The sequence below is a fragment of the Neodiprion pinetum genome, chromosome 7 (genome assembly GCF_021155775.2).
Source record: "Neodiprion pinetum isolate iyNeoPine1 chromosome 7, iyNeoPine1.2, whole genome shotgun sequence".
Classification (NCBI taxonomy): domain Eukaryota; kingdom Metazoa; phylum Arthropoda; class Insecta; order Hymenoptera; family Diprionidae; genus Neodiprion; species Neodiprion pinetum.
The window spans coordinates 13,843,441-13,864,486 of NC_060238.1; the positions used below are offsets into that span (position 1 = coordinate 13,843,441).

At 38.3% G+C, this 21,046-nt stretch overlaps 1 protein-coding gene across 1 annotated transcript in view; it reads left to right on the forward strand.

Moving 5' to 3' along the window:
- Nucleotides 1-21,046, forward strand: part of Fife (regulating synaptic membrane exocytosis protein fife) — a 2,091,151-nt gene that overhangs the window by 1,620,600 nt on the left and 449,505 nt on the right. Inside the window, exon 15 of the mRNA XM_069137999.1 lies at nt 17,831-17,889. Within this exon, the coding sequence (XP_068994100.1) occupies nt 17,831-17,889 (59 nt within the window). The remainder of the gene's footprint in view (nt 1-17,830; nt 17,890-21,046) is intronic.

A 21,046-nucleotide genomic window follows, 5' to 3' on the forward strand; every position in this document is an offset into this window, starting at 1 on the left:
CATATGTCTGGTTCGAAAAGGATCTTCAATAGTAGGAGATCTGGAAGAGACTCCTACTACCTAATTAGTTTTTGACTACTTCAGTGCAAAACGATTGGTCTCGAAGAGGCCAATCCGTGCAGTGTTGACAAGATAGTTAGTTGCAAGAATGCATTTGAATTCTAAGAATGATACTTTGTGAACTGCTCGTCTTGTCTTTTCTCACGTTCCTTACGTTTGGTCAGTGAGGGTTCGTGAGCCTGAGTACCGTGAATTTCGATTGTACACCCATATGGTCTATGTGTGAGTTGGAATTGAAGATATAAAGCAAAGAAATGAAAATGATGTGTATATATTGCATAGCATTACATGAACGTAAGCTCGCTTGTAAAACGATAGATGGTATGTTGTATGCAGATTGTCGGTGCGAGACCACTGCACACAAAGATGGTAACTGAATCTAGATCGATATTGATCTTAAAGGCTACGGTATGAGCATGTGTGCTCTCTTATGGAAACTGCACGTCAGTAGGTTACGGTACAGAGAGAGTACAGCCATAATTATAGGCTGGGACCAAACAACTCAACCCAACGAAAGACTCCTGTAGATCAATTTCAAAAATATTACCAATTTCATCTTTTTTCATAACGCATATCGAAACACGGTGCTGAGTTGATCAATCTTACTGACAATTAGACAGATCTTGTGTCGAATCTGTTATAACCGATACGAATGCAGTATCTCCAATTTCTTGTCCGATCTGCGAGTTTGTTTTGTTTGATAGAATTTTTAACATTGCATTCAGAATTTGCGGGTTCAAATAGTTCATCGTTCTTTGTGTACGTTTGAGTAGTACTTCCAGAATTGGATCATATTGGGACGATAAATGAATGAATTCGCGGAAATTACCTTCTGTAGTCGTCAAATTCACTTCAATCCTGTAAGCTCGAAACAAAGGATCGTTTGTGGCAAGCATTAGTGTTGCATTAAAAATTCGGACGTAGAAACGGACCGTTAGGTTTTCATGGGTCAATTTTTATAATTTCTTGCTTATAATCTATGGTCAGATTATCAGGCCAATCTGATTTGCCAGATGAACGACGGATTCTTCGGTGTTCCAATGCCACGATCGAAGTATAGACAGCATTATTTGCTTCTGCTGTTCCAAGTCCCAGCTTACGAAAGGTTCAGGATCACTATTAGCGCTCAAACAAGGAAGGATTTTGTTGCTAATGTGGCTGAGAGGAGTCGTGGCTTTCGTAAAAAACCTGGAATGCTTTGGTACTTTCTTCGAAAGCTCGACTTCCACTTCATGTTTCTTTTTTTTTTTTTTGTTGTCGCTTCCTATTTTCTGCACTCCTTGCTTTTTTCTTGTTGAAAATTATTAGCGACATTATAATGGGAATTTGATAATTGTTAATAGCAATATCAACATCGGGATATCTTCTATGAACCGTTATAAATGTAAAACGTAAAATTGATTCACCAAGGCGGTGGAATAAACACGGGCGGTTGGGCGCAACTGGGTGGTGGGCTGGGCGAAAGGTGTTAACGTTTGTCTCGCTTGAGCGACTTTATGCAAGCATAAATAGGTATTGAGCGTCCGCTGAAGGTTTTTCTTAGATCGATCGACATTTTTGATTCTGCTCACATCTTTGGAACTTCTAGATTGTACAGGTACATTGTACTTGTGTTCGTTGTACAGCGTGGTTACGTGTACTCAAAGGACTCAAGTAACGAATTTTCATCATCAAATGAAAAAATATCATAATTAATAATCAGTCGATACGTAGAATCATATGCGTTATTTAACTTTGATTAGAACCTGCAAAAATATGGTTTGGGGGCCGAGCTGAAGACAGGAGAGTGTCTCTCTGAATACCCAAGGTTATTATCTGCAGCTAGACGCCAATTCATCTTGCTCAATTTTGCGATGGAACTCTGTAAGAAAATTTATATTGATATTCTCAGAAAACAATACTGAATGTTCGACAGTGACTAGTGAAGCTTGCTACTCGTTTTTGTTTAACTAGGGGCTTCGCCCCTGCGCGCTGCGCGCCTCACTCTTTCCTTATACAGTGTTAGACAGGTGAATTTATTTGTGCTGATTTGATCACAGGTCTGCAACTGTTGATCGGTTGTTTCCGATCAACCCGACATTGCTATTGGCTCCCTATGCAGGTCTGCTCAGATTGTTTTCGTGAACGAATCCACTCACATGTACAAAACCCCCGATGCCATGCATTCCCAATTGCATTTGGCGACTTATTTTGCTATAGTTATTAACTTCCCCATTGTAGAGGAAATTCATAGCTTTGCTTTAAATAGAATTTCTATGGCTTCAGACAAATTAAAAACTCGTTATGATATTCTAGCCAGGGATATAAAATTTAATCCCAGAGATTCTGTCTGGCTCTTTCAACCTCGAAGACAGAAAGGACGTTGTCCGAAACTAAAAAGAAAACTGGGAAGGCCCTGACTTAGTGGTTAACCGGATCAAGGATTTACAGGATCCGAAAAAACCTATATCTTCTTTGAGATAACTCTCCTCGAGTTCTGCTGACATGTTTGCCAGTATGATATATTTGAAACGATACTCAGTCTCACCTCTGCGTGTCGATCTTGAGTGCCGTATACGCAATACGCCAGCGCGCTAAAAAGACAGTTCCCGTCGGAAATCATCTTGATAATTGTCGTTTGCATGTTTATTTTTTGCGTGTCAGAAACAGATACCTATAAAGATATTTGTCAAAGACTGTCATAAACAGCCGATGACAGCTGTCAAAGGAAGTTTTGTTTGCTAGATGCTTTTTGTTTTGTTTTCGGCATCTCACCCCACCACGAACTTCATGCGTATACTATTCTTCTTATAATCTTTTTCGTACTATTGTTATTATAATATTTTTTATACTATTGTTGTTATAATCTTTTTTACCAGTTCATTTGTTCAGAACTTTTTTAGTAGATAGAGAGATAAGACGTTATGCAAAATTTGCAATGATGTTGAAGAAAACTACTGGAATTAACTTATCTTTAGATGCAAGGTTCGACGAGATTGAGAGCCGTCGGTCGTGTAGGTCGGTGTCCGTAGAATTCTGGGGCAGAGCCTCACCTCGAGATCGAAAGGGTTGATGAATCCGAACGATGGTGAACGTCGGGCATATAGTCTTTGTGAATTTCGAATGATACTCAACTATCGAAAGCTATTGTTTGAAACAGTCAATTTGGTGCACTCGCGGTTTATATATATATATATACATTGAAAATGATTCTTACAATTATTAATTGAAGATGATAATGTAGCTACTTATTATGATGGACACTTAGTATTACTTCAGGTTAAATCAGGGCCGAACTTGATTTGATTGAGGAAAATCGAATATCACGAAAATGTCTATTCGCGAAATAATGAGATTCAGTAAAGAACGGTGAAGATTGGAACGTAAAAGATAGTGAGTCTTTTACAGTTAACAGAATAATTGAATGCTCGGTTTTGACGAATTAGGGCGAGACTTTAGGCCGGTCACAATTAATATTTTCCAACGCTACTCTTGCTCGAGAGGGCTAATCCGGGTTGACGTCTACGCACTTCGCGACTTGGCAGACGAAAGACATGGCTTTTTGGGCCTGAGGGTCCAAGGAGCTGCAGTTGCAGTAAGTTACAACGGTAATTAGCCAATGACGTGCGAGGGCGACCTCATGGTGCCCAAATCTACACGGTCGGCGTCACTCCGCGCCTTGCGATGGTGTTCCGACGATTCTCAATCTCGTTGCTTACACGTTTGAGGTGTTGACAAAAAGTATCTCAAGATAAGACTCACGCATTCATCCACACATTTTAACAGATAATCTATTCTGAATTAATGGTTCCAAAGTTAGTGGTTTATCCTAATTATTGATGATAATTTTGACTTAAAAAGAGAGTTATTTCCAGGTTGAGCGCTGCTGATGCTAATTCAGCAGTCTCTTGTCTCAGTTCTCGGTACCAGTTATAAGAAACAAAGTTGAATCTTATACTAGCGATCGTTGTTGGTCTCTACGTAACTTTTGCCAGGAGGGGTGAAACTCGCCGGTTCAGGCAATATAATATTTCAATGTTATCTATGGCTGTAGCTTTCTTTATAGCGTTGAAAGGGAATTTGGAAAACACTTCACGTGTTGAGAGCCCTAGTTATATTGTGATTTCGAAAAAGGTACGCCCAAGCAATACGCTGGACATAACACGATAGTTTTCACCATTACCAGACAAAATTCTCCAGATTCACGCTCTACGTTATCATAGTTTTTATCCTCATCAAGTGCAGCCTCCCGGATTCACATTTTGTTTTTACCCTTATGGGAAGTATTTCCCTGGAATAGCGCTCTATGTTACCATACTTATCGAGCGAGATCGAGAAACTGCATTACCGAACGCAACCACGAACTCTCAACCGTTTAATCTCGAACCCTCGCACGTGCCAACTTCAGCAAGGTTCCTTCATTGCGAGTCAGCTTCCAGAAGATTTCCGTATCGTGAGTCTGCTTTGGAAAGATTCTTTCATCCCTCCGACGATCGACAGGTTTCGAGGGAACGTTGACGTTGGAAGGCTTGCAACGACTCCAAACGAATTTAGGCTGACAAACAATTTTTGGAATCGTCTGACAAGTTTCGACGACGTCGAGAGGTCTGTGCACAACGGGTTTTGGTGCGACGTCGAATTTTGAAAGGTTCTAGAACTGTGAGATAGACCTGCATTGACCCTAAACGAATTCAAGCTGATGAATAATTGTCGCAATCACGCAACAAATGTCGACTTAACGACAAGAGGTCTGCGTTGATCTGCAAGCCTTTGGTGGGTTTTGGCACGACGTTGAATTCTGGAAAGTTCTGGCGCCGTGAAAAAAACCTGCTTCAACGCTGAACGTAATTTCGCGATCGTCCGGCAGGTTTCAGTGTAACGTTGTATTCTGGAAGGTTCTGGAATCACCGGAGAGCTTTCCGTGCAACGTGGAGTTCCAGAATTTTTCACATACATTTTTATGTTGCTCACAAGGCTTCTAGATATTTTTAAAGGATTGTAACCTACGAACGGTAGGAGAAATACAGCTATAAAATTGATTAAAAAACTGAAACATTTGAATTTTAATAAAGAATTGAGATAAGAAGTTTAAAAACTTAAAACATAGATTTTACTAGACTGAACAAGATTAGCAAACAAGGGGAACTTTTATCCCTTAGGTAGCTGTCGGACCTGGAGGTCTACAGCAATCATCGGGTGACGAGCATGCGGAGGGTGCAGATATGATTCGAACAACGGGTGAGTAAGTGGAGATGGTACGTGCAGCATTTTCCTACCAACACGGATAGCGAAACTGCTGTGCGATTATGACGGCCCATTCCAGAACATGATGCGGACTACTGAGGTGGATCGGCTGCTGATGAAATATCTAGGTGGCCAGTATAAGCAAGTAGATTTTCACAACGCGTCGATTTTCGATTAAGTTTCATCAGGAACGAAAATTGATTTCATCATAGTTTATGCTCGACTTATTAATGCTTGATATGAATGAAAACAGATTTCATAAAAACAAAAAAAAACACTTTGTGCAGTTCACACGTGGTAGAAGTGAAACCTTCAGAAACTGAACTGCAAAAGAATGAGGAGAATGCAGTATCAGGAGTAGAATAATTATTCGTTTCATCGATAGTCATTTCATTTCATCAAATCGATAGTAGTTTCATTTCGTTACATCTGTCACGTGCAAACGATGATCTGAAGGATCTTTTTCAACGTTATCTAATAGAATATACATGTAATATATTCCCGAGCGGTTAGTAATAGATTACTTTGAGCTTCGCTTGTATAAAGTGTAAACACACCTGCTGTGATGAAAGTACAGTATTCTGGGTAACAGGATCTCAGTGGTATGGACTAGACGAATGGATGGAACTCGTATTGTCCACAATGGTTTATATTTTGTATAACGAAATATATTAAGTACACTATTGCAAATGACAAAGAGAGATTGAGGACGAGTAGGGTAATTAATTATACTATTAAATATGACCAGACAGATTTAGGACAACTAAGTACTACGTTACGATTTGGGAAAGGTGAGTCGAGGAGTGGAACACACCACCGATTCACCGAGTCGTTCCGTTAAGAAATCCTGAGTCTCCACGTTGCCTTTCTACGTGATGGAAGGTCCGTTCCAGTGGCCGATTCGATCGATGGGGTGCACCACTCGCTTATCTCCGGGCTGAGATCTCATTGATCTCACACTCCTCAATTTCGACTGACTTAAAGATGTCGATGGGTTACAAATTACGGCTTGGTTTCGTCGGTGGTGGGGCGTTATTCTGCAGAAAAGTCATTGGGCCATTTTTTCGGTGTTAAAGCACACTCTAACTCATCTAGTTGTGTGCGGGGAAGCGACCCTTGCAGGAATGCGCTGGGCAAGTAGCTTCACGTTTAGCGCGTGTTGCGTGTTTCAAAAGGACCATTCGTAACACATCGATAGTCGTTTCATTTCGTTTCATCGAGTTTCAAATCACTACCACGCTAATTAAGTCAAGTTTTGCATTTCCGTTACATCGATAGTCGTTTCATTTCGGTTAATCGAGTTTCAAATCACCCCCGTGCTGAAGAAGTTTTCTGCAACGGCGCTAAAGAAGTTTTCACTTCAAAGAAACTTAGGACTACAGTTTTACATTAAATGCATTATATTGATGTAGGAGTGATTGAATATTTCTTACTCAATGTTATCGTAAATTTTGTAGTAGTAGCCCATTTTGAGCTGCCCAATGTGGCCGTAATATAGCGTGATGCACACATTTCACAGTAATATCCGAAAATTTGTTGACAATTTTGGTAACGATGGACAGCCCGTATGCACCAAGTCAAAGGTTTCAACTTTCTCATTCGAAATTTTCTGCGGCAAAATTTTCATCTTCAATTCTTTTATGTGAATTCATGAGTCATAATGCAGTGACAGGCATCTGATGATGTAATCAAGCGTTTCAAATGGTAAATCGCCACCTTCTCAGCATAGTCCGTGATAATTACGTGACAGCGACAAATTTTCGTTTTTAAGTAAAGCGAGATTTGTGACTCATGTCCAAATTTAAGTTACCGTACGGATAAGACTCGGAATTAGAGAAAAGCTTAACGTCAGTAACGTTAATAGTGACTGGCATATTTGCTGGTTTGCTTCTTCGATTCGTTTGAAAACGGAGCATGAGAAATCGTGGTTTCTCCGAGTGGGTGTACGTTTGACAGTTCAATCGTGTTTCGTGGTTGCCGAAAGCAAAGGATATTCGTACAGCTCCTAACTACGAAAACTCGTGGAAACAAGTGCATTCTTCTGAATGAAATTCAAAAGTGTGATTGTCCGTTGATCCGAGAGCTTCACATAGGGTACTAACCATTTCACCTGATTAATCACGATTCTAAAATCTTCTAGAATCAGCTCGTGTTTCGCATTACCGATGATCTTGCAATAGTCTTCAGCCAGGCCCAATATCACGCTCAAGGGAACAACTACATTGAATTTACTATCGGCATCAGTTGATTTTTTCGTTTCCCTAAAATCGAGGCATCCAACATTTCCCATAAGCCAACTTTGATCAGGGTTGAGCGAAGCGAAACCCTTCAGCAGGCTGGTCGAATCAACGTTCCTGCATCTATCAATCTGTACAGCGTTTAGTTCGTATCATATATCTTCGAACAACTGGCAGATGACATTATTGTCTCAGGTTATGATCGCTACTGCAGTATCGTCTAATTAACCAATTTCCCAGAAATATGCAGTGAACTCTTGCTTGATAATATACATGTATCCTAATGTTGAACGGTGATTCAAATGTCATCGCCGTTATTAAAAGTTGACGATCCGTAAGGTTTGTGTGCATGTATTTCTTGGCGTACGATTGATTCGTCAAAGACGACAGTCATCTGAATGGTCAAGATTTCTTCTTCCATAGTATGTAACAAGCAACACAATATAAAAATCACGGTGTTATATCTTGGTAATTCCTGCTCCAAAAATTGTCAGCTTCAGATCAAGAGCTATCAGGAATTCGAGGTGTTAACAGTTCGAGAATAGTTCGATGACTGGCTTGATCGGAGCATGCTGACTTACTAATATAACGCTTGGTGGTTAATCTGTTATCCATAATGTCAATATTTTATTGTGATGTAATGTCCAGTCTCACAGTTGTAACTTCTCAACGAAAATGAACCAGATCTCCGTGTCGATCGACTAATCGAAGCTGCATGTGAACTACGGTTTTGACTTGGTGGTGATCTGCGGGTAAATGATGTGCGACGACACTTCCAAAATCTAACATCCTGGCGCAACGATACGGAATAATACATGAGTAGTATGCACTTTGCGCTTATTGACGTATGCACCCGTTGTGATAATGCATTCGACCCGCACCGCGTTGATCTTGAGAATAGCTACAGGTATATCCGATTGTTGAGTTTGGTTAACTGCCAATACACGTAGTGGAAGTCCGAGAAGCTGACCAATAGAATCGTTCGATCTAAAATTCACGAAATGGTTACGTTAGATTTCGCTGCATAACGTATTATTGTTGGGTTTAATGCTGATTTCAATGTTCGTATTTTCAAACGTATTTTGAACATACTTTTCGATATCATCAATCTCGTAGCTGCCAGTAGATATGGTCATGTTATCGTGACCAACGTCAACATTGGGAATGGAATTGAAGATTAACAAAAATCAAGACCGATGGCATAATTTTGATTCAAAGCAACTTAGATCGGAGGAAAATATTAAGAGAATCGAAGATGTTCCCGAAATCGTTGAAGTAAACAAATTAGCTATGACTATAAGTGTTTGACTGGCTTCATAAAATTACAAGTTATGTTTCTATAGTTTATGCCTTAGAAATTTCAGGCACAAGTGTTCGCAATCGAATGTATGGTAATCCTGATATTTTTCATCGTTATACTTAACGCTACCGACACCGAAATATTTTCCGAAGTCTAACTGAGATTGAAGATGACGGAAACTGTCGAAATTCCTGACATCTTTGCCACATTTCTTGTACAAAACCGAGTATGTCCCAGGAGTGTCCTTATCATCAAGATTGATGACAGCTGCCTTGTCTTTACACGGTCTAGTTTGTGCATTTGATTGCGCATTAGAACACCTCGAAAGTATAGAATTTTTATAGTTTTTGAATACTTTAGGAAATTCCAGTTGGTTAACGCTCAATGTGGTAGATTCACGTTCAGTTTTTCAAAAGACGATGACCGACACCCTTCTTGTAATATTAAAGATAGAAGCCTGTATCTATGACGATCAGTTCCATCGTTTTGTAATCCCGTTTGCTTCCCTCCAATTCGCGTTTGGCTGCGCTTGTATTATTCACAGCTTTTGCAATACCCATAGCACCCCCAGCTAACACATCCGTAGCATTGAGATTGGCAAAAACAGGTATGAGAAGAGGTATAAATCCACCAACTTTCGAAGGTACCGGTAGGATGCGTTGTGATCGAATGTCACGCTTGCCATCTTCTTTTCTCACAACTTCTCGAGCACCTTGGAGTACAGACTCAATGCTTGTTTTTGCATTGTGGCTCGGAATCATAGACTGTTTTACTACGGGTATTATTTCGTCCAAGGAAACATTCTTTGGTTTTCGACCCCCCCCCCCCCCCCCCCCCCCTTCCTAACTTAGTTTCTACCTTCATCGTTCAAGCTACAGCTCAAGCGATTGCTTTTCACCCAAATTTTCATCCTTTGGAAACACCCGTTTCTATGCTGGTTCAGCTAATATCTTAACTGCAGTGCTTCTAGCTTGAAGATTTTCGCGAATTTTTTAATAAGCTATATCATGTTCGTTAGACGCTGCGTTGAGAGAATTTATACCACAATCATCTATGCGGGGTTTCTTCTTGTCAATTTTGTACCAGGACTACAATATTCGTAACCCGGGAAGTGTAAGTCAATCGGAAGTTTGTGGATAATGCTATTCACCACATCTTTCCCACCTAACCACCTTCTCGAGGATCTCTTACGGTCGCTTGTGTACAGAATCATGTCCGCTCTTAAACTGAACTAGAATTTTTATAAACGAAGCACTTAAAGAAAATTCAACCAACCAGTTATGTTTAAGATGAGGTTCAAGACAAAATCGATCTAGCTGCCCGTGACGAACCTTGATACCGCTGTTAAAGTCGATTTGTTTCTAACCAAGGTGATAAATTGAATTTCAAGACTCGGTGAATCTTGGTGAGTTGAAGGCCATTTTGTAGAGCTTGTTGCAAATTTCGATAATGCAAAATGTACCGAGTCTTAAGATACAGGGTTTTCAACGACTTAGCTTTTTTCGCAGTAGGAGGCTCCCTGTGTTCTGTACATAGAGGTCGGCCACGGTGAACGTTGTGAATAGCTTGCAGGTACTCCAAGTCGACTTCTAGAATATATCTCACCGGTAACTTATCAGCAACGTTGAAATTGAAGCCGTCGAGGTTGGTCACCTATTCAAAACCGCCGTAAAAAAGCCTTGCGTCATTGCCCAGCCGCGCGCCGTAAGGATTTTTGAAGATTTTTGATAGTACATCAGATATTTTGACTCTTCGTCTGGGTTGTAGTGTGTTGTGCATTTGTTATTGTCTTTGGCATACCAATTGCACCACTGACTCACACCATCCCTGATACCTCTTTCAATGAACATTACCATGTATATATATATCGGTTAGCAGTTGTGATTCAACTATGATAAATTCGAACATCGTGTTCTCTGTTAGTCCTGGAGTTATGTCATAGTGTGCTCGATCGAGACCGTAGGCCTTCAGACAACCATCTCAGAAATTTACAAAGACATCTGCCAAGAGTAAAATCGTGATAACTACGGTGAAAGAACAGTTCGTCGTCGTATCTGCACTTAACGTAGATTCCTATGCTAAATGGTTCGTGCTCCTGGAATACCTCGGTCTTGGAAGTACTGTGCTGTTAAATTGGTCTTAGCAGACATTCGAAACCAGCAGAAACAATGAAGAGTACTTTTTCCTTATCATGAAAGTTCTTAAATTTCAATGTATTACTTACCGCTAAAGGTAGCACGACTTGCAGTTATTCATATTCATGTAATTTTGTTCGTGAGCAACCAAGTTTTCTGTATTATGAAAGGAGTGGAGATACTGATCACACATGTATTCTTCAAATTTTTTTCTTTTGAAATCTGTTTGCGGACTAATCGAGATGGATCCTTGATCCAAACATGATGATATTGGGTTGATGTCTCCTCATGGCTGCTTCCATCTTGCTCTACTTTCCGACCCTTAATCGTACTTGAAGTAAAGTTGACAATTGAATGCTAGGTCCAGCCTGAGTTACATCCTTAGAACTTCTCCATATCTTTAAAAATAGGATCCAATATATTTTCACAAAACCAGAGTGTGGATATTGGATATTTGACAGACTTCGGAACAAAAAAGACCGAATTTCATTTTTTTTTTGTCAACTTTTTAATACATAAAAATTAAAATGTTCAAAATTTTTGGATGATGATAGTCCACTGAATGCGTCTAGATGTACCGAGTAGACCCTATAAATTTGAAGTAAATCGTCCAAGCCGTTTTTGAGATATGATGGAGGAAAGTTTGAAAAACATGGTTTCGAGAAAAACGCGTTTAAAGTTTCAAGTACAGTTATAACTATAAAAATTCTAACTGACCACTAATCCGCGATGCCTGGTCCATAAGGTACACCTTACTCCTGCTCTTGGAAGTCTTTCAAAGCCGATTTTTCAGCTTTATTTTTTCAGAAGTGTCTCAAGTATAGAGCCGACAAAGAGCAATAGGCTCAACCTCCAAGCGCTCCGCTCAATGCTCCGAACACCTGTCCCTTCTAACTGCTGTATCTTTATAATGGCTTCGAATATCAAAAAATCACTTCACCTCATCACATTCTAGACACATTAAGGAAACAATTTATGCAAAAAAAAAAAAAAAAATTGATTTTTTGAACCCATTAAACCAGAGGGCGCCCTTAAGATGCTGTATTCTGCAGGTCAAACAGCGTTTACTTTGGAAACGTTCTCTTCTTTTAACACATTGTTATTCCGCGTTTCAAATAGAGCCTGTGCATCTTTCATTAAAGCTATTGTATCTAAATGTTTCAAGCGTATTATCACTCCTGATCGTTTTTGAAAAGCTACCTCTAAATCACACCACCTAACTCTATAACTAAGTCTCTCGCGTGTTTTTGAAGTACTATCCTCTCTTGGTAAACTCTTAAGTCGTAATTTGAGTCTCCCACATGACTTATAATCGATGTACATTTTGGTTTTTCGGTAACCGTTGTCTCTTCTTTACACAATAGCCGACCCAAGATTTTTAATGTACTCACGCCTGGCCCAGGCATATGCCACCATATATGGGTTCATTTTACGTTCAGCAAGAATAGCTATGGCCCGCTGCAAAAGTGGTACAATATCATCACAATTTTCAGCAGACATAATTTTACTACCTGATCCGATTACTCAATATTAATTTCAAATTAACCTCTGTTCTTCTTGCGTACTTTGGAGCTTACTCGACATAGTTATCGAAGGACTGTACCAAGTAATTTTGAATCAACCTTGTGTGTACTGACGAGTTCATCAATAATTTCTGTAGTTATTTCTCTAAAAGGCATTGCTTCTCTTGAAAGTCTTTGCTCATTATTAATTCGATGTATTGTGTTCCACAGTCAGCACTTGTAAACTGGGAGTACACGTTGAACCCTGATATTCGTACTATGCAATCATAATGCGCGTAATGCTCCAAGTATAACAAAATAGGTAAGGATGTAATGGCAAGGAAGTTGAAACCTGTAAAGTTGATTTTACCAAGTTGATGATATCTGGCGGCTTCCGTTTGACAATTACAAGAACTGTCATTCGACACAATTGATGATACATTTTTGATCTGGAAAGCAAGTCAAATCCAACGCGGTCCTCTCGATGTCAAGTCGGAACTTGTCGGATGATTCCGAAAATTGTTTGTCAGCGTAAAGTTCAGCGTCGTTGCAAGCCTTTCAGCATCCTACCTTCCCTCGAAACCTCTCGACCGTCGGAGGGCGAAAGAATCTTTCCGAAGCAGATTCATGATAAAGGAACCTTCAGGAAGCTGATTCGCGATGAAGGAACCTTGATGAACTAGTCACGTGCGAGGGTTCGAGATTGACTGGTTGAGGGTTTTTGGTTGAGCTCGGTAATGCAGTTTCTCGATCTTACTCGACGAGTATAATAGCATAGAGCGCTATTCTGGGGGATTACTTCCCATAAGAGTAAAAGCAGAGCGTGAATCTGTAGAATTTTATCTGATGAGGGTAAAAACTATCATAACGTAGAGAGTGTGGATAATTTCCTACCCTCAAACGTTCTAGAAAAAGGTTTTCGTCTGGGTCAAGTACATGTGCGCATTCTACCTACGTAGATTTGAAATTTCCCGCCGTTGTACATGCGCAGTAGGTCGATGTGGGGACTTGGAAACTTCTTGGTGACCCCGAACCAATCTAGCCTATCTACTTTCTGACCTCTCAAGAAATTTCAGCTTCAAATTCATGACTCCATTTGGAATGAGAGTGGTTTGTTTTGAAACCTTTTAGGTACACAATGGAGCATGTTTCATCTAATGCTCAATACAAATTTATAACGTATATTAGTGGAGGGCGTATTGTTCATGTTTCATGTATAATACTCGTATATTTTAGCGAAGTCGGCGGAATGACACAACGTAAACGACTAAAAGGAATGATTTTAATTCATTTGAAATCCTAACCCACAAAATTAAAACAAGAAGTTCATACAATAGATTTCTGCATAGTACTTAATACCAAGCATATAACTGAATTTGATATCAATTATCTTCGCATTTGTCAAAAAACTTCAAGCTAGTTTAGACCAACACTGCCTGGAAAATGTAAGCGAATCCAAAAAGCTGGTATGTATAGTTTGTATATCTATTTCGATAGTGCCTGTCAAAATGGCTGATCGTTTTCATTTCCCAACTATCGTTCGCTTCACCTGTGTGGCAGAAGGTGCCTTGCATAAGTTTGTGGTGTTACCCTTTATTCATATCAGACTGCCAGAAATAGGAAAACAGAAGTCACAGTACTTGCTCGTAGAGTCGTAACAATCAATTCAATAAATTTTTGCTGCAAATTCTATAGACATAGCTGAAGAACAGATGTGTAATATAATCATGAGACATATCATACTCACACATACACAGTACGCTCACACTGTTTACATTGCAATTAATTACAGTAGATGCAATTTCCAATTATCTTCAGTCGGCTTTATTATCATCTTATGAATGTGAAAAAATTCTGAAAAATATATAGCTATCATTGGACCGAGCCTTAGCAGTTTATTTTCATACTCAAAATTTTTGAAAATATTATCGAAAAAATGTTATACCCTCTAAAGAACTGTTTCTTCTATTTTGAGCCACGGTTTCATAATTCTGAGCATATAAAATGTTGTATGCTAATTTTTTAAAGTGCATCTTAATACGAATAATTCCAATTTTTAACTGCCTCGCGTACATTTTGATAATTCCGGAAAAATGTTTCACGGCTTGGATTTGACTGGCATTCGAACCTAGGACAATTTGCTTTCCGGGTAACTGCTCTGACAACTGACAGATACCTAGGTCACTGCCAGAACACCTTCCCGTACCGCTACTTGACTGGCTCACGAAATGCCACATCACAACCATAGACTTATAGATATAGAATGCGCGGTTTGTGCACTCAGCTGAAGCCGTAATTAAAAAGAGAGAGCACAGCTGGAACCGGACTTCTCTGATGCTCGATCGAAAGAGTTAGAGAAGAGTAGTTTCAAATGTAGATCGAAAGAGTGGGGGGCATCCGCCAGGCAGGGTAAGCAATAAGGCAAGCGAGAGGGTATACTTATATGAGTCTATGAGTACGGTTAGAGGGCGCTGTTATTCCGGTTTTACTATGACCGACGTAGTATTACCAGATTTTAAAATGTATGTAAATGGCTCATCACACCGGATATAATTGTTAAATCTGGTGTAATGCGTCATTTGCATGCATTTTTAAATCCGTTATTACTGTGTCCGCCACAGTAAAACCGGAATAACAGTGCCGTGTAAGCGTACTCAATGCGTTTTCGTCGCCAAGTCACCGATGAGAATGAGAGGTCCGGTTCCAGCTGTTGCTCTATCTTTCTGAGTATGCTTTCAGCTCTATGCACAGACCACGCAGCTCATCTTTATAAGTCTATGGTCACAACTGTCATTGACTGGATTTGGCGCTTGGCAGTTAGAGTCAATAAATGACAAGAAAGTAGAATTAATACGGGCGAAATTGTCAAAATAGATATTTTTTTCTACTCTTTCATACAAACATTAGAAATCTGAACAAAAAAATTTAATAGTTACGTTGCGCTAAGGAATGTCATTGAAAGAACACAATAATCGAAGGCAATGAGGGGTTAACGTTGCTTAAGCTGTTATAGAAACCCCTACACGTACCTATATTATAAAGAAGGGGTTTATGCTGCAAAAACGCGAGGTGCTGCAGATACAAATTGCGTTTTCGGTAAACCGAAAGAAATAATTCCCTTTCTTCAAACAAGATAATGTGGTATCGTGGTCACATGTATAGACAATGAATCTTTTTGCTCAGGGTGAATTAATAATTTTGCATCAATTTTTAACTGTTAGATAATAAATTTATTACACTTTTATATGCCTGCTCCTTGAATAGTTGCATAACAGGCGTACATAATACAAGAGGCGTTGTGATCACCTTGGTTTAGATTCATGTTTTTTTCTTTGTTTCATTTTCACTATAATTGATTTAATCTTCCAGACATGATATTATTCATCAATGTAATTCCCAAATAACAAGCTGGATAATTCTGTAAATGTGAAATGTGGTTTTAAAGCATTTCCGAGCGTGGTGCCAATTTTTGGGGCATTATCTATTCGCATGATTTCGATGAATTCAATCTAGTGAAGCTAGTGCCAATGGCATCTGTGACTCTACTCATGCGGATGAAATATCAATAGATATAGTATTTTTGAAAGCAAAACGTATGAAAAATTATTTGTTTCTACTTCTAAGCTCAACTTATTTTATCTATTTCTATCAAAAGTACTGTTCTTCAACGTCTGATTCTGCGTTTTGAACCGTCTCGGAATTATGCATCATACATTTTTTTCGGATTTTCACAGGAATGCAATGAATGGCTGTTATTTATACAAAGTCTAGGCAAAGGAGAAAATAAAAAAAATTGAAATAAAAGCAGAAACAGAATACAAAAATAATGATAAAAAAGTATTGAGATTGTGATATAAATCATACCCACAAACACAATTCTTGACTAACAATAGGTGAAAAAAGTTAACGAAAAGCAACTTGTGAAATATATATGCTCTACGTGAACAGGTTGAGAAAGTTTTTGAACACTCACAAACTTACAGTCATTTTACTTCTCCTATTAAAGGGGAAAATAAATTGAGAAATAAGAATGAAATATACATTGATGTTGATCATTCTAAAAGGATCAGGTAAAATTTTACCATTTAACTAAGGGGAGGGTGCGAGGTTGTGGTCACGGATTTCAAAGCTCTTCGTAATAACGAACTACAGGTCAAGCAGCAGTATCCAACTCGAAGTGGTTTTCGAGAAAAACCGGTTTAGAAAGCGTAGAGTTATTCATGTACCCGTTCCGTTGCGCGTAGTTATCGTTGAGACGATGTGGCTCCGGTGCGCCCGACTACTAAGCGAACCCTCCAGCTTCGCTTACTTTCTTTTTTTTTAATTTATTTTTTTTTTCTTTTTTGCTACCTGACAGCGCATGCTTATCTTTCAGGAATTTTGTCAATTTGCCTACAAAATAAATGAATTGTAACACTATTATTTATCATCATTAAAAACTGATGTATCATCAAATATTACAAAGGTTCAGAGAGTATTTTGGTTTATGATGGCTTATTACTCATTATCACGGTCGTTGTCTGTACGACAATTCATGTTTTTCATGCTTTTACGATAACTACTATTTCAACAGATGCAACAGCTGTACAGACAACTACAGTGACAGCGAGTAATAAGCCATTGTAAACCAAAATACGCTGTAAGCCGTTGTAATATTTTGCAATAAATCAATGTATAATAATAAGAAATAATAACGTTACAATCCACTTATTTTGTACATAACTTGACAATATTCTTGATAGATAAGCATGCACTTTTGCGTAGCAAAAGAAAAAAAAAATATACAAGAGACGAAAAACTTGATTGCAGGTAGGATCGAACCCACGCCGTTCGCGTGGTAGTCAGGCGCACGTTCGCGGGCCACGCCGTCTCAACCACAGTCTTACATACAGGTCTTCCAAAGATGGTAGTGTGAATTGGCACGCTTAGTACTTATCCAAGTTTGTTATTTCGATTTCGGCCGCAAGAATGGTCGGGATTTGCGTCTCGGTATAGCTAGCGACGCTAAGTGGCGGCCTGAGACTCGAAAACCTTGGATACTGAGCGTGCCCACCCCCACCACTGATAATTCTGTTCTTTACAAGACCTGTATGTAAAACCACGGCTTCAATGACATTGACAATGGCAACTGACAACACTGACAACACTGTGAGTGCAACGGCGCAGGTACATGAATAGCGTAACGCTTTTTAAACCGGTCCTTCTTCAGAACGGCTTTGAGTTGGGTGCTGCCGCTTGGCATCTAGCTTGTTATCACAAAGTACTTTTCTACCCCGAAAGGGCTTTAAAATCCGTGATACCAACCTCGCGCCTTCCCTTTGTAGAAGAATTAGGGGAAGAGATATTAGTTAACAGATTGAAATTACTTTTCAGAAACGGAAACGGACAAAACACCATCGTCACCAACGCGCCGGAAATTGCCAAAGACGCCGGTATAAGTTTCATAGTTTGAACCTCTCTTTATGTGATATGTTCTATAAGTATATACATGATCCATATGTATATTATTGCTTATCACACACACACACACACGTATGAATCTTTTCAATAGTGCAGAAGTTGAAACATGTATGTCTTTCACTTTGTTACACGTACCGTATTACAAAGTAAGCACAATATATAATATTTAATCCAATTTAAATTTGAATTAAAATTAAAGATCAAAAAATACAGACTATATTTTATCCCGAAGTCACAGATTCAGTAGTTACAATCGGGTAAAATAAAATGCCTGTTATTTAAATTTAAACCTCCAATAATAACATTCAGAAGTTCCCTATCCCAATTTTTGATTTACCGTTCATTCGACATGGGAAAAATTTTGATTTTCACTTTCGAATCTTACGGCTCACCAACGGGTGTTAAAGTTGAACTTGCATGAAATTTTTTATTTTCTTTGAGATCTACAGCAAAACTATCAGAATTGACAGAAAATGTCATAAGGCCTTCTTTGTAGAGCATATCATTCCTTATTAAATTGTGTCCTTCAATAATTTCAAATCCTAAGAGTCTGAATTTGAAAAAATGCAAAATAAATAAAAATTCAACGTTGACATTGAATAACTTTTGAATGAGTAGATTTACGATTACGTATCTTTTTACTAGCTCATTCTACTTTATACAAAATTATATCTTGGGTGTGTTTTTTTTTATGTTCATCCGTTGTCGAGTTATAAAATTGGGAAGTAACAGACACAATTTTCACCACGTTAAATGTATGGGAAATTGAAAATTGCGATAAGGAACCTCTAAATATTATTATTCAGTGCTTGTATTTCAACAGACATTTCATTTTACCTTACTGCAGCTATTCAATTTATGACTGAAACAGAAAAAGCAGTTGATTTGTTCCATCATTCCAAGATAAATTTATATGTACTTATTTTATAGAAAGCAATCATTTATAAATATCGGCATATCTATGTCAAAATGTGAAGTAATGGAAAGTTCATGATCGAGATTCTAGTCATTAATTCTGCGCGAAATTCTAAAAAGATTAATTTTTTTCGCATTCACAAAAGACATTTGAAAGAAAGGCAGTTTTTTCACCACATTGGACCGTGAAAAAAAAGTCTCGAACCATACAGGGAGCATGTTTGGCACCTTAGAACTCGTGTTTAAGCATTTTCATGAGTGAATGCACGTGATCCCTGATTTTTTGAAATCAAGATTATAATCAAACTACCGAACAAATTCTCATGAAATTTGCACAGGATACTATTCTTACTCCGAAGATGTTCGAATAATCTTTTTCGCCAAATTCCACTTCCGGCTTACAATTACAGACGGCAGCCGCTTACTCCATGAATTTTGGAGATACAGTACACGGAGAGAAAAATCTGAGAAAAATTACCCTGGTGTCTATAATCGTGATGTAAAAGACGCCTAATGCATTTTTTATTGATGCATGTTACAAAAATTATAGGTTTTTATGAAAAAAATCACTACCTTGTTTAGAAACTATGTATTTCGGCAGCACAAAATTTAAAATGTGACGCCGCATTTTTCTGATGCAGCACCGTAAAAACTACATTAGGTGTCTTTTACATCACGATCATAGTAACAGCAGGGTGATTTTTCTCAGATTTTTCTCTCCGTGTAGCGGGCATTGAAATACAGTCTATCGATTTCGAATCAAAATCCTGAGAATTTTTTGAGGTTTGGTCAGCACGTAAATGTGAGTGCAGAGTTTTGTGGACATAATTATTCAGCTGAAATTTGCACAGGATACTGTTCGCACTACGAAGACTAGCAGTATATGATCATGCCTCACGTAAAAACGTACTAAGCTTTTTAGCTAAAACGGGGTGATTTAATTTTCATCACATATAGTGATGTAGGAAAAACAAAATTGATTTTGTTAAAAAATGACTTTTTTCTCATATCATTTACGTTTTTGGACCTCTAGTCTCTGAAGAACAGCTTTTGCGAAAAAATATCAGGTTGCTTGTCAGGCTGACAGTCTGTCCGTTTGCCCAGACAAACTCCCGTGACGATCTCGAGAACGGCTGGAGGAAAAAGTCTTAATTTCAAACAATTTCATAATCACACGATAGGCATAAAAATAGCCATACTCTGTTTCCGTTGACCGTATGCTTTTATCAAAATAATTCATGAAACTCAAATGACTCCAACACGGTACATATGACGTTTACAGAAAATTTAATACAGATTGATTTCAAGGAAATAAAATCATTTAAGAAGAAATACAAAAAGAAAAGAAATATAACGACAAAAGATTTTGATCACACTTTATTGTAGTTTCCGCGATTGAACTGGCTTGTATAGTGACGAAAAGTGCCGCGAATAATTCTATTTTCACGGTTTTATTTTCATTCAATGCCCGTACAAAATGTTATATGATCCATATCACGAAGTTTCCATCCATTCGCATTTTTATGTGGGCAAATGTCATATGATAAATATATGTATAATTACAGTAAGTACATTAAAGGACACATAAATAGATGATAATGATTCGTACATATGTTATATATACATGAATATGCGATGGTTTTTTTACATATATTATAGGTACAGATGGTCACACATACATGCATATACACAAATCTAAATTTATTGCATACACGCATTTATGTATTAATTTATTAAGTATTATTTATTTTTATGCATACCATTATTATTATGCATGTATACCGAAAACTATACATTAACTACTTACTCGCCTAAAAAGATTTACAAAAAATGAAATTAATCACGATAATTATAAGAATAGATACAAAAAAAAAGAAATAGTAGGTGAAAAATATGATCGTTGCACAGGGTTAAAAAATTGTATTTATATTATTAGACGCTGTATGTTCTCGAAGAAGAATTACATGTATTTGTCTTAATATTTCCGGATAGCTTGCAGAGAAATTCATGCGCTATTGTTCGGTAATGAACGAGAAAAAGAGTGGATGAGTCTCGAACGAGTCATTTGAATCAAAGTTGTTATTGTAGCTATGAGAGTAAGGGTAATTGTAGCAGTGGCAATTGATCCATAACAACGACAGCGCGCGTGCTTGCGCAAACCGTGTTAAGAACCGGAATCAGGAAACCGAGCATGACACTCTTGATCGGATAATC